At 51.0% G+C, this 15,541-nt stretch overlaps 1 protein-coding gene across 6 annotated transcripts in view; it reads left to right on the forward strand.

The window, feature by feature from the left end:
- The window catches only part of LOC147025270 (putative bromodomain-containing protein 10), a 262,359-nt gene that overhangs the window by 117,583 nt on the left and 129,235 nt on the right, over window positions 1–15,541 (forward strand). For all 6 annotated transcript variants that reach the window (XR_015059415.1, XR_015059414.1, XM_085886086.1 and 3 more), the window contains one exon: window positions 893–1,206. Coding sequence is in view for 4 of the 6 variants with exons in the window: in XM_085886086.1 (XP_085742212.1) it covers window positions 893–1,206 (314 nt within the window). In the remaining 2 variants the exon portion in view is untranslated. The remainder of the gene's footprint in view (window positions 1–892; window positions 1,207–15,541) is intronic.

Consider the following 15,541-nt stretch of genomic DNA (forward strand, 5'->3'; position numbering starts at 1 on the left):
CTCGTACATTCCTCACTATGTTCCTGTATTGTTGAGAACCCGTTCATCTTTCACACTGACCCTCGTACATTCCTCATTGTGTTCCTGTATTGTTGAGAACCCCTTCATCTTTCATACTGACCTTCGTACATTCCTCACTGTGTTCCTGTATTGTTGAGAACCCCTTCATCTTTCATACTGACCTTCGTACATTCCTCACTGTGTTCCTGTATTGTTGAGAACCCTTTCATATTTCATAATGACCCTTGTACGTTACTTTCATACTGACCCTCGTACATTCCTCACTGTGTTCCTGTGTTGTGTGCAACCCCTTCATCCTCCTTCATTGTCATCTTTCTTTGACCTCAACCTCTTTTTTGGCCATTTTAATCTCCAGCCATTTGATGCGTGTGCTATTTATTAGATACCCACAAACAAACAGAGATGGAATGACACCATACGTGAGCAATTTACTTGCAGACTTAGCTTTGATAAACTTGAAGTGGATATCAGGAGAGCTATCAAAAGGTAATTAGGGTAAAGGTAAATGCAATGACATTGTTCATCATTCCTGTACCATATTTACACCTCATCACTCACACTCACTGCTGCAGGGTAGTGCTATTTATGCATGCAACATCAATACAGAATGAAATTTTGCCTGGAGGGGGATCATTACACAACGGCCTACTTATTTCGGAAGACACCATTGGATCATTAACATTCGCAACCTTGATACAGATGGGACAGTCACTGTTCTGCCACCCCAAACAAGTTTTTAAAAAACTCACTTTTCTTTCTCCTTTTTGATAATGTTGCAATTATTGTTCGGTTTAAAAAAAAACCTTTTTGCAAATTGTTTTTTGTTGGGTTGTAAATAATTTTGCAAATGCAACTGATTTCTCTCTCTCAGAGCAAAGTTGAAGAGAGAAGAAGAAGAGTTTGAGAGGAAGGGTGAAACTTGCTTGGTTTGGAACAGTTGGTGGGGGAGTGATGACGATGAGGAAAGTTCGGAGGTAAAAATGAATTTTAAGAGAAAAAAGCACCAGAAGAGGAACTCGAGTTGCGATACGAGTGAACAAGAAGCTACGAATGAGACAATTGGTGCTGTAATGGAGACAGCTATCGGTGCGGATGATTCTAAAGAGACCATTGGTGTTACAGTGGGACCTAAGGAAACCACTGATGATATGCAGGAGATGAAAGAAGTCACCAAAAGTACGAAGGGTGAGTGTAGGACTTCAGGATCAAGTTATGCTTCTGGTTTATACACATTACCAGATGTTGAGGTTGGGAGTCTGTGACAATCATCTCTTTATTAACATCTCTTCACCTCACTGGTACAAGTTCAGTACTTGGCATAAAAGGAATGTCACACATGTAATATGTATACTAGGGCACCCATGGGAAACCCATGGGCATAGATATGTATGACATTTAGACATGTTAAGGTAGATGCTGCACATAGGAGTTTTACAAAATTTGTGCTGGCAATTCGTTAGATCCAGAAATAATGTAATCTACACCATTTATTTCCTTCACATAATATGTGAATACATGTCCATGCACTTCTCCCCCACCCCTCTCTCCTCTCTCTCCCCTCCCCTCCTCTCCTCTCTCCTCTCCCCCCTCATCATGCACTCTGTGTTGCACAAGGGAGATGGGGGAGGGGAGAGGATCTTGCACAGGGGAGAGGAGGGAGGTAGGGGCGGAAGAGGCTACGGAGAGACTTACTTTTGCCTTGATTTGATTGACGTGGGAGGATTGACTTGATTGACTTGATTGACTTGACTTGAGAGGGGGGAGAAGATCGTACACAGCTGAGAGGAGGGAAGTAGGGGTGTGAGAGGGTGTGGAGTGACTCACTCCTCGACATGACAAGAGTTCGATCCTTTATTTCAGTTTTCCCTTACAGGGAACCATACCCTTTCTCTTCGACTCCACACCCTCCTCTCCTCCCCCTCTTTCCTCCCCCCCCCCTCACTGCTCCCCCCACCCCCACCTCCTCGCATCGTGTCCGACCAGATACATTCAAAACGACTAATATTGGATTATATTGTTCGTCCGCACATGCAACTTATTACATACAAGGTTTTTGAAGTATTGTTTAATTATACATTTGGAAAAGAGTTATTACTTTCCCTAACGTCTTATATAAGCTCCTTATATATACACGGGAATATGAAAAATCATAATTGGATGACAGTTCGATCCCTAACTTCATTTTTCCATAACAGGGAACCCTACACTTCCTCTTCTACTCTCCCTCCATTATCGACCCCCCCTCCCCTCTCTCCCTGCATCACATCTGACCACAAACGTTCAAAGTGACGATTATAACTAATTCCCGAGCAGGAAACCCGACCTTCGCTCTTCTATCCCACCTCCCTCCTCTCCTCCCCCTCTCTCCTCTCCTCCCCCTCCCTCCTCTCCTCCCCCTCTCTCCTCTCCCCCCTCCCGCCTCTCCTCCCCCTCTCTCCTCTCCCCCTTCACTACGTCCCCCCACCTTCCCCCTCCTCACATCGTGTCTGACTAGATACATTCAAAATGGCTATTAGACTGCATTTTTGTCTGAAACACCAATATTCGTCCGATTTCTCTTACTCTTTACAGAAACTGAGTCTAAAACCATCTTAGCGACTACATAAAAATGAAATCAGATATCTAATTATAGTTAATATAAAGCCGTGAGGGAGTCTGAATGGACTTCATATTGGAGGCCTTGATTTCACTTAAAATGCATTTTTGTCTAAAAATGCTAATTTTTGTCCAATTTTCTTTTCTTCTGTTTTTTTTTGCAATGGACTCTTAAACTATCTTAGCAACCATGAAAAATGAAATCAGATATCGAATGATAATTAAGATAAAGCTGTGAGTGTGTAAGAAAGTGCGAGCCTTACAAAAGAGGCTCAACAGAGCAAAAAAATGGGGGCGATTTGATTTTGAAACCCCTCTCTGAACTGAGAAGCCCCTCCCCGAATGGACAGACCAACCAACCAACTGAGTGACTGACTGAATGGCAGAATATATATATATATATATATATATATATATATATATATATATATATATATATATATATATATATTGAATATACATATATATTGAATATACATATATATTGTTGGGGGTCTGGTGAGAAGACCACTAGGTGGGGGAAGCTATGTCGGTTCCCACCAGACTCCCGGGAATTGAAAGCCGTCGCACACAGATAATTCCGTGACGCGGCGGGTCGCTTAACCGACCGTGGACGTCAATAACTCAGCCACGTGACCGAGGGTCCTCTCGTCTGTGGGTTAATCGGGTTACCTAATTAATCACGTGGTTTCATTATCGGGAACACGCCCTTGGTACACCTTGTCCGAGCCAGATCACTCTACCGGACCAGATCACTTTACCGGATCGGATGCAGCCGAGTGACGCTGCCAAGGACATACCGGCTAAAAGGAACAGATCGTTGGGAATAAAGTCCCGGCTAAACTAGGATTCGGACCATGCTGGATCAATGAAAGAAAAGACAAAAACGAGCAGGGAACTTTCCTAATAATTATTTATTTACAGTCAGTCAACTTACAAAAGTGGCACAGACAACAGAGCAGACAACACAAAAATAATAACAATAATAACAATAACGATCTTCTGCGGTCTTACTTAGGCAGACAGGCACCAAGACACACATACGCACACACACATACACAGAAAACCTGATGAAGAGGGAGTTTAGAACCAGGAATTGGGCATCGTAAAGGAGGACCTTGAGTCGAGAAGGGGTGGAGTCCAGAGTGTGAGGGTGGAGTAGTAGGCGGGACTAGGTAGGCAGGTGGGGTCGACGACGTCGTGTGGGCGGAGATGAGGAGGCGGAGTCCCGACAGTGGGAGGTGGGTCGTGGTGGTGTCGATGAGGTGAGGTGGAGAAAGAGAAAGAGGCAAGAGAGACTGCCCCGACCTTTATAGGACCCGCAGCTCGGGGGGGAGGGGCCATGCTGAATCAAAACGTCATCACCTGAATCGGGCGCTCTGATTGTCCGCGACCCCTCACGTGGCCCGCCAACTTTTGCCGGAAACTGCCTCACTTCGTTTCCGGCAAGGCCATCCCAGACAGTGAACATATTTTGCTCCGACCCCACGACATGACACGAATTGCCCACACCGAAATTGGCACGCGAATCGTCCTGCAAAAACCCCCGGGCCGTGCCCGGGCAACTGGTCGAGGATCCCGCATGCCCGCTTGGGCATTCGACCAGCATCGATCAACGCGCTCGCTCCGCGCGTGCCAACGTGGCCCGCACTGTACATTCCCCGGCTCGATCGCAGCTTTGCTGGCCGTAGAGATGAGAAGACGTTCACCACCCGTGGAGAATCCGCTGCTGCCAGCGAGGACCGAAGGTACATCGCCATGGATAAATCCATGCACGTTTCACGAGTGGCGTACGTGTCTGCTTTCGAGCACATTCCATACAGTGTGTGCGGTTCCGCCATTACGCACGTGGCCAGCGCTCGCGTTCACATGACTCCGCTTGCGTGTGCGTGGGGTGAACACCAATATGTGTCGGATATTGAGGTTGAAAAGGGACAAGCCGCCTATATTCCGCACACTCGCATCCCGCCAAACATGGCGTGGAGTCGTCTTTATCGGCCGCCGTATGCGTTTCGTGCAGTGTGGGCGTCGTGCTGGCTGTTTCCTATGTTGTGAAAAACACCATTCGTGCAGCCTCTTAAGAGGCACCCATTCGCATGCCTTTTCAATGCAGCCGGCCATCCTCCCCAGATCATCGGAAGCTCGATTCGACAACTCAGCACTGCCAAGCACACATGACTCGCCGCACACGCCGGGTTTAGGGCTCACCCGGGAATGAGGATATCTGTGCAGCAGATCCTTCACCGCGGAACCACATGCTCTGATCTCCACGAGGCCCCACCTTACAGCGAAGGCGCACGTGGCTGATTTACCTCTGGAATGATCAGAAAAGAAGAAGAGTATGGATGAAATGAAGAAGAAAATGATTTAAGCAACCCTAGCTATTAGGTCATCGCAACACACTCCCTTGTTGTCCCGCTAAACAAAAGGAAGGGGATTAGCTACACGTCATGTATAATAATGGAATAACTGTCTTGGGACACCTACCTGTAGTATGCATGCGGTTCAGAGAACCGCAACAATACATATATGTGAGAGAGAGAGAGAGAGAGAGAGAGAGAGAGAGAGAGAGAGAGAGAGAGAGAGAGAGAGAGAGAGAGAGAGAGAGAGAGAGAGAGAGAGAGAGAGAGAGAGAGAGAGAGAGAGAGAGAGAGAGAGAGAGAGAGAGAGAGAGAGAGAGAGAGAGAGAGAGAGAGGAAGAAGAGAAGAGAGGAGTGAGTGGGAGTAAGGTGGGGGGGGGGGGCTAGGAAGAGGGGAAGAGCAAGGAATTGGGTTGGTGGGACAGCGATGCCTCAACAAGCGTTGCAATATACTGCGGGAGGTGGGTGTAAGGAAGGGAGAGAGACAGAGACAGACAGACATATGTGGGAAAGAGAGAGGAGGGAGGGGAAAAGACAGAAGAGGGAGGGGAACAGACTGAGGAGGGAGGGAAAAGAGAGAGGAGGGAGGGGAAAAGGGAGAGTAGGGAGGGGAAAAGAGAGAGGAAGGAGGGGAAAAGAGAGAGGAAGGAGGGGAAAAGAGAGAGGAGGGAGGGGAAAAGAGAGAGGAGGGAGGGGAAAAGAGAGAGGAGGGAGGGGAAAAGAGAGAGGAGGGAGGGGAAAAGAGAGAGGAGGGAGGGGAAAAGAGAGAGGAGGGAGGGGAAAAGAGAGAGGAGGAGGGAGAGTGAGGCAGGGGTGGGGGGAGGGAAGGCAGTGAGAGGTGAGAGGAAGGGAAGGCAGACGTGTGGTGGAGCATCAATTACGATTCATACTGTCTCATCAAAATGATTCTGCATCGAATAATAGTGAAGACGGAAACAAAATAGTGTCTGAAATCCATTTTCTACCGGCCAAACTATAAATACCACCCACAGACAAACACTGCCGGGACATGTCCAGAGACAAACTCCTGTCCAGACATAAACACGGCCCGGACACATCCGGAGACAAACTCCCATCCGGACACGTCCGGCGACAAACTCCCATCAGGACACGTGCGGCGACAAACTCCCATCCGGACACGTCCGGAGACAACCTCCCATCCGGACATGTCCGGCAACAAATCCCGCCAAGACATAACCACCGTCCAGACACATATGGAGATCAGTGTGACCACTCCTTGACTTTTTTCACAAGATCTTGACTATTCGTTGTTCACCTTGGCGTCTTGGTTTTCTATAGGTTTTCTTGGCGTATAGGATTTTTATTATCATCGCTTTTCCGAAACCTTGTGAATTCTTGGCTTGTTTCATTGGCTCACCTTGGCATTTATGAAAATGAGGAGTGGTCACACTGATGGAGATGTTTTAGGGAGATGTTCACAAACATTATTCTTTATAAACAGCTGCGTGTGACATTTGGAATTTGTGAAATTTGACTTGGTAATTTAGAAATCGCGCTAATATGGCAAATGGCCCAGAAATCGGGCGTCATCAAATATATTTTGCTTTGAAACTCACAAAGGGAAACGCATAACCTTCATAAAGCAAATCCAATAACCAAATGTTTTAGAAACGGGCGCGAGGACAAAGGAAAACCTGATAAAACTCCATAAGACACGGGATGAAACATTGCTACCATGGCACAGTAACAAGCATAGCATGCCCACACACCCACGTAGAGTCTGTACAGATCTAAATCTACCCATATGTACCACATCTGTATGTGCTGTATACGTACCTCTACCTTGGATTAACTGTCGACTGTACATCCCGATCGGGACATGAACTGTACTGTACAGCTCGGTAAGTGGCTTCAGCACTCAATCAAGCACTCCAACGGAACGCCTGACTTGGGATGCGATTACTAATTGCCGTCAATCCAACTATGCACCCGGAAACGCCCATGCAATATCCGCTTTTTCAACACTTTTTTTTCGGAATAATCAACACTTTTTTTTGGAGTTGGAACTGCTGATACTTTCAAATCTGGAGCTCACATTTTGTCATCATGCTTAGTTTAAGAAATTCTCTCGGTTATTCAGATACGCAAATTAAATAAAGCCTCGAACGCTCTCGTCTCCAGGCGTTGAGAAGCTGCAATATACCCGGTGATTAGTAGCTATAATGAACAGGCATTCGATAATATGAGTGAGGAAAGTGGAAAAAAAAAAAAAAAACTTTATCGTGAAGAAATCATTGCGGCCTGATGCAAGTCAAAGCATGGTTGAGCAGGCCAAAAAACATGGCAGCTTCAGACCCCAGCGAGGTTACCCAGGAAACGCATTTAGACCCCAAACAGCGAGGTGGTTGAGGATCGCCTGATGAAGGATATAATCAAATAAGGACATTAATTACCTTCAAAAGGGGTGTTCTAATGAACCCAAACACCCAAATTTCACTCTTCCACTTCCTTGTAGTTTTCTTAGTATGCATTCAAAGTTTCAAGCTGCTAGGTTTTATTGTTTTGGAGTTATGGAAGAGACACACACACACACACACACACACACACACACACACACCCTTTTATTAGTCTCGATATATATGTATGTATGTAGGTATATGTATATATTAGGCTACATACATATATATATATATATATGTATGTATGTATGTATGTATGTATATATATATATATATATATATATATATATATATATATATACATATATATATACATATATACATATATATATACATATATATATACATATATATATATATATATATATATATATATATATATATATATATATATATATATATATATTGTTGCGGTATTCGCGCCCGCCGGCGTGCGGACGGCCACGTAACTCGAATCGCGGCACGTCGCCCACCGGACGGACAATCCAGTCGTGACCCTCTCGGACTAACGCCGGGAACCAGTCACGGGTGGACCTTTCGGTCTCACCGCGATCGAGCCAATCAGCCCCCGCGTGGGATAGGGTTGCTCGCCAAATTCGACCTACCTAAGTACCCACGCGGAGGGTAGACCGGGCGATCGCACCTCGCCGCAGGTCGACTTCGGACACGGGCCACTTAAGCGACCCGTTCCGTACTATCAGAATAACCGAGCGGTGTTATCGTCGACCTCGACGGTTCGATTAATTATCGGGCGTATTCAGCCCACTACCAACCCTTTACGTGAAGCAAGATGAGGATTCAATGGGAGAAATGACGAAGCGAAGCGGGAAACAGTTCAACACAAAGCACATTTATTCGCGGCACACGGGAAGCACACATATTCAATTCCACCAAAAGCACACAGAAAAAACACAATTCCATTTACACAAAAAGCAAATATAAAAGCGAAAACACAATGCAGAGCTAATACCGACTACCGAGCACACGGCAACACTTATACAATTCTACCTCACAGACGGCGCCGACAACACATACCCAAAACCAAGGAAAAGAATACCCCCAAGAATGAGGCGGGCCTGAGGCCGAGACCGGGTCGCGCCTACCCGTCTGGTGATGAGACGCGGAGCGGCGATGGCGCCGCAACTCCGCGGACCTCGCGGACAGTGTCTGGCAGGGGGTGGGAAAGGGGCCCCCTTGGTCGCACTATCTCAGCGCGGGGGGAAACAGGAGGGGGTTGCTGATGCTCGGGGTATAGAGGATCTTTATTATGTGCGACGAGCGTCTCCACCTCGGCCAGGTCGCGCTGTCGGCCTCCCTCGGGTGCAGCTTCCTGCACGACGCGAGCACCCCCTCGTCTGGTGTCGCCGCCTTTCCACAGCTCCGTCCCCTCCGTTCCGCACACGACGAGCAGCTCCACCGCCCGCGAAGTCTTGACCCTCTGCTTCCGACTCTCCTACTCTCCGCCTCTCCGCCTCGGGACTCTCCGACTCTGGACTCTTCTTTGGACTCTTCTTTGGACTCTTCTTTGGACTCTCCCCTTCTCGACTCTCCTGACTGACGAACACGGTCCTTTTATCCCCCCGTAGCTTCGCCTTTGACCCCCTCCCTTTGACCTTTCACCTCGCTCCCCATTGGTCCGAGAAAAAGTGGGCGTGAAGGCTTTTTGATCCACAAATTTGCATATATCGATCGTCCTGGAGGCGGGGCCAAATCGCCCCTCGCTCACCGATTGGACGGCAAAAAGTGGGCGTGTGTCGTTTTTGATCCGTTTTTGAAGCACAAAATCCGTGATTTTGTACACGCTGTTCGATGCGCGCCCTGCACGAGTCCAACACCGGTACCCACAGCGGGGCAAGAACGGTGGCGATGCTACGGTTGCGAGGTGTGACGTGAAGGTCGTGGCGGTTGTGGTGAAGCGGCGTTGTGGTTGGTGGTTGATGTTGTGATTGTGGTGGTAATCATGGCGGTTGGTCCAAATTAAAGATAGTAAAAGAAAAACGGCTATTCTGAAGAGTCGCAGCACGCATAAATGACATGTATTCCCACTAGACAACGGGTTTGGGCCTAACTACACATATACTTGCCGAGATACCTCACCTAAGGGACCTGAATGGTGGTTTGCGAATTTGGTAACCACAACACTACCCCCTTCCCTTTTTACAGACTCGTCCTGAGTCGTCAAATTTTCGTGTGCCATCATGTGTAGTTTTCCCCTAGTACATTTTACCTACGGATCCCTGAGTGCGACATTCATGGTATTCGTGTCCCCAAAATAAATAACCTGAGGGCTGCGTAACTATCTAAACAAACTCACTCACACGGACGACTTAAATAAAATTGCCGGCGCTAAGACATACATGCCGGGGGCGCACTCATATTTACAGTACATCTTAACCTTAACTTACAAATTTTACACTAAACCATGGCCCAGGATCATTGAACTCTGCAAAAGAAAAGCAGTTAGCAGGGAGCCAGGCTGCCCACATGCAGTCTCTGGCTCAAACAATGCAGGTGACAGGGAACGTGGCTGGCTGCTCACACGCAGTCCAAGACCTTCCCTTTTTGAACTGAACGCAGTGAACCACAACGGTGCATAGGCTGCACAAACGCAGTCTCCGTGCCAGCTCAAGTGGCACACGCAATGAGCACAACGAATGGATGGATGAACACAAACACGGTGCACGGGCCGCCACTGCAGGCCCGTGTTGTAGCTGCCAACAGGGCAGTTCTCGCAGCTGGCAAACTGTTGCCTTGATCCTGGCGCACATGGAAATGAACAGGGGGGGCAAAGCAAAAATTGAACGGGGCTGGTGAACGTGGGCAGTGGGCAGTGGGCATGGCATGGCAAAGGCAGCAGGCAAACACAGCCCGCAGAAGAAGGCCGCTGCAGGCAAACACAGCCGGCAGACGAACTGGCCGGAACAGGCCTTGAAGCACCACAGCTGCAGATGATCCGGCCGGCACAGGCCTTGCAGCACACAGCTGCCGATGAAGTTGGCCGGCCTCCGCCTTGAAGCAAAACACGGCCAGCCGATGAAGCTGGCCAGCCTTTGCCGTTCAGTGGAGGTTGGTGGAGGGGGTGCGGTGGTGCTGGCCACTCGGAAGGCGGGCTCGGACCTACCTACCTGTCTCCCTCCCAACCTATCGCCTTTGCCTGTCACTGTACATACCCACTCCCTTAATTTGTCAAACCCCAATTTAGCCCCAACTTATTTTTTTGTTGTTTTTATTTTTACTTCCCCACTATAAATCGTCCCCTAACCCCCTTGATCGTCCTTGTTCGGCTAACCTATCCTGTCACCTAGCCTACTCCCAACCCCTACGTTCCCTTCCCGGAGGGGAATAAGGGAGAGCTAACGTCCTGTGTCGAGGCCCAACGAAGCCTCAGAATGGCCTCCCCAGAGTTCGGCGATCTATAACCAAAGTGGGTCCAGCGGCCCACAACGACAGCGAGGGGATGGATGGTGCGGAGGGGTACATCTCCTAATCTACCCTAACCATTTAACTGTTAAACTACCCCGGGGCTTTCAACAAGCGCCTCTCGCTTAAACTATTGGTTCTAACAACCCAGATTCCCGTCGCCTATGTTGGTGTCCTCACAATTTCGGGCCTCGCCCCCCAATTTTCGCTCCGTGCCCTCACACGGTCTCCTGGCTGGGACACGTGGCTCCCTTTGGCAGGCACGACCCTCTGCCGATTCTCCCGCTATGGCACCCCCGGGCACTACACTGCCTCCGAGCCTACCAGCTCCCTAACACCGGGGAGTGCCCCCCATGGCACCTCCCCTGAAACGCACACGTGGCAGGCTGGCCTCCCGGGCCCCTTTCCGAGGGTCACCCGTGCCCACAACACTGCCCACGCGGCCAATGGCGCTCCGGGCCCCCGCACCAAGCAGGCGCACCCGTGCCCACTACTCTATCCCGGCCCCCCATGGGCCCATGGCCTACCGCGGCCGACTAGCCTGGTGCCCGGGGTACCCACTCAGCGATACTCACCTTTCGCAGCCACGCTCCCAAGCCCGTCAACAGGGCTCCTGCACCCCTCCAAACGGGTTTCGAGCCTACACACCCACCAACAACAAAACGACCTCCATTTTTCAATTTGACTAACCCCCTAACTCACTTTACTCTGACCCCGGGGTCCCTTGGGCGGGAGTCACTCCTCCCCCCAATCGCTCATCGCACCATGCATTCCCCATTCGCTCCATACACACAGACCCGCTGGCCTCACTCACTCACCAAGTACTCACCTCACAACTCACCAACAACTCTTCAACACACACACCGCTGAACTCTGCCATCCTTCTAACTACCTCCCCTAACTAACTCGTGCTCCCACGTCGTCCCTTAAACTACAGCACGTTCCTTTTAACACTACGTAGCTAAGCTACGTCCCCACTACACATCCAAAGTCTGTCTCTGTCTCCAAATCAATCATTTTATTTCCCAACCTAAATCTGGCTACAATCCCTCTAACTAATCCATTCCACGGACTCCATGAGGACTTACCCCTGCCCCATGAAGTCGGTCTAACTAAGCTAACCCTTCCCCCTAACTAGTTTCCATCCTGTGCCCAGGGTAAGGGGGTCTTTCACCCCTTGCCCAGGAATCCTGTACACCCGAAAGTGAGGCTTGCTTTTTTTTTTTTTCCCATGCGCAGCACCTGCGCGGCAACTCAGAGCTCGCGCACTTTGCACCTGCCCGTGACGTCATGCAGCTGCACGTGTTCCTCGTCCCTCCTTGGACGGGACCATCCGGCAGAGATACCCCTCCTGCCGGATTCCAACCACACGTGCAGCCATGACGTCACCGTGCGCAAAAAAAACACAAGCCCCACGTCTCGAGGGGTTTCCCACGCGAACACATGTGCTTTGCCCGTTGGAGCTGAACACACACGATCGCGTGGAGAACCCGTCCGGTCCAAATCCATTTACCTGCCTAAACTTTGTCCGTCCGCGGGATCGGCAAATCCACCGCGTGCGTTTCCGGACCGGGTCTTCACTCTCGCAAGCGAGCACGTGGTGGTCTCGTGCGTTGCACAGCACGGACCGCGTGCTCACTGCTGGGTGAACCCGGCACGGTCCCCGAAACAACTACAGCCGCTACTCGGCTTTCGTTTCTCCCATGTCGCCGTCGTCGCCATTCGACCCACGCACACCTGCGTGTTACGACGCACACAGTCCACTCCATCACATTCACACCGGGAGACGCGGCTGCGTGCTCCCGCATGCCAACCGACATCTCCCTCTCATACCGCTCTCTCACACACACGGTCTCCCTTACACACAGCGACCTTGCACACGGCCGTTCACTCACGCGTGCGGGGGCACTCACCCGCGGTGCCTCACTCGCACTCCGTGCCTCATCCACACACGCGGGGGCACTCAACCGCGGTGCCTCATCCACACTCCGTGCCTCACTCACACACGCGGGGGAACTCACCCGCGGTGCCTCATCCACACACCGTGCCTCACTCACACACGCGGGGGCACTCACCCGCGGTTCCTCACTCATACTGGCCGTTTCATCCACACACACGGCCTCACTCACACACGGTGTCGCTTCCACACACGGTGCCTCACCCACACACGCGGGGGCACTAACCCGCGGTGCCTCACTCACACTCCGTGCCTCATCCACACACGGCGTGCTGGGAAGCACGTACTCCGGCACCATCGCCACCACACCACTCACACGTGGTGCCTCACTCATACTGGCCGTTTCACTCACACACACGGCCTCACTCACACACGGTGCCCCATCCACACCCGGCGTGCTGGGAAGCACGCACTCTGGCACCATCGCCACCACACCACTCACACGTGGTGCCTCACTCATACTGGCCGTTTCACTCACACACATGGCCTCACTCACACACGGTGCCCCATCCACACCCGGCGTGCTGGGAAGCACGCACTCTGGCACCATCGCCACCACACCACTCACACACGGGGTCGCTTCCACACACGGGGACGCACTCACGCCTTGCACCACACACACAGGGACAACCACACTGGGGATTCGTGTCCCCACAAGGGTCTCTGGGGCCTCTATACCCCCCAAGCTCTCCGTGCACCCGTTCACAGCACCCGTCCCCTCAACCTCGCAAAGCACGACCGAACTCACCTGGTCGTGACTCGCCTCAAGGGGGCATACTCCCTCCCCTCGTTCCTGGAGGAGGTCATCCAGGTGCTCGCACTGGGTCTCTACCCAGTCCGCCAGCTCACCCCCATTATCCTCCACTACCTCTGTGTGTGTGTGTGCGTCACTTACCCCGTCTTCCTCGTGTAGTCTTTCCTCTATTTTTTCTATCTCCCGTGTCTCTGCCAACTCTTCACCCTTTACCTCCCTTGTCTCAACTATTATTTCCTTTGTCACGGCCTTCATGCCCGCCTGCAGGCATCGGCCCATGTTCTGCATCTCACCCCGGAACTTTTTCATTTCTTCCTTCATGTTTGCTTCCATTCCGTTTATTTGTTGTGTATTCGCATCCAATTTTTGTGTATTCGCATCCATCTTTTCGTTCATGCCTTTCATTTCGTTTTTCATATTCGCATCCATTTTTTCGATCATTTGTTTGTTCATGCCTTTCATTTCGTTTTTCATATTCGCATCCATTTTTTCGATCATTTGTTTGTTCATGCCTTTCATTTCGTTTGTATTTGCATCCATTTTTTCGATCATTTTCGCATTCATCTTGGTGTTCATTGCCGCCAGCATGGCACATAGCTGGGCCATGTTGGATGCACTCAGCTGAGCCGTTTCGGCAAGGGTTGGGGAAGGGTTTTGGTGGAGAGGGGGGGGGAGGTGTCATACACCGCGGCCGCTGCCGCACCCACCTCGGGCCCTGGGTTCAGTTGGGCGAGTCCGTGTTCCTGCACAATCAACATTTCCTGCTCGGGGATTCCATCCTGGACCATGGATCCTACACATTCTACATCCATTTCTAATACCCCCGGCTCCCGCTCGCCTTGAGACGCCATCTTGCTTCTCGTGAAGGGTTAATTTGCTCGCTCGTAATTTGGAGGGAATCGGGGGTCGCTTCTCTCACCCCTGGACCGATTCCCGTGAATTTAGCCGGAGACAGGAGAGCCCGTTTTCCTGTTCTCCGATACCAGTGCCGCGAGGAGGGCGATGAATTTGTATCGCACGACCTGACACCAGTGTTGCGGTATTCGCGCCCGCCGGCGTGCGGACGGCCACGTAACTCGAATCGCGGCACGTCGCCCACCGGACGGACAATCCAGTCGTGACCCTCTCGGACTAACGCCGGGAACCAGTCACGGGTGGACCTTTCGGTCTCACCGCGATCGAGCCAATCAGCCCCCGCGTGGGATAGGGTTGCTCGCCAAATTCGACCTATCTAAGTACCCACGCGGAGGGTAGACCGGGCGATCGCACCTCGCCGCAGGTCGACTTCGGACACGGGCCACTTAAGCGACCCGTTCCGTACTATCAGAATAACCGAGCGGTGTTATCGTCGACCTCGACGGTTCGATTAATTATCGGGCGTATTCAGCCCACTACCAACCCTTTACGTGAAGCAAGATGAGGATTCAATGGGAGAAATGACGAAGCGAAGCGGGAAACAGTTCAACACAAAGCACATTTATTCGCGGCACACGGGAAGCACACATATTCAATTCCACCAAAAGCACACAGAAAAAACACAATTCCATTTACACAAAAAGCAAATATAAAAGCGAAAACACAATGCAGAGCTAATACCGACTACCGAGCACACGGCAACACTTATACAATTCTACCTCACAGACGGCGCCGACAACACATACCCAAAACCAAGGAAAAGAATACCCCCAAGAATGAGGCGGGCCTGAGGCCGAGACCGGGTCGCGCCTACCCGTCTGGTGATGAGACGCGGAGCGGCGATGGCGCCGCAACTCCGCGGACCTCGCGGACAGTGTCTGGCAGGGGGTGGGAAAGGGGCCCCCTTGGTCGCACTATCTCAGCGCGGGGGGAAACAGGAGGGGGTTGCTGATGCTCGGGGTATAGAGGATCTTTATTATGTGCGACGAGCGTCTCCACCTCGGCCAGGTCGCGCTGTCGGCCTCCCTCGGGTGCAGCTTCCTGCACGACGCGAGCACCCCCTCGTCTGGTGTCGCCGCCTTTCCACAGCTCCGTCCCC

This window comes from Eptatretus burgeri, chromosome 6 (assembly GCF_056783735.1).
Source record: "Eptatretus burgeri isolate ZD-2024b chromosome 6, Ebu_testis_v1, whole genome shotgun sequence".
NCBI lineage: Eukaryota > Metazoa > Chordata > Myxini > Myxiniformes > Myxinidae > Eptatretus > Eptatretus burgeri.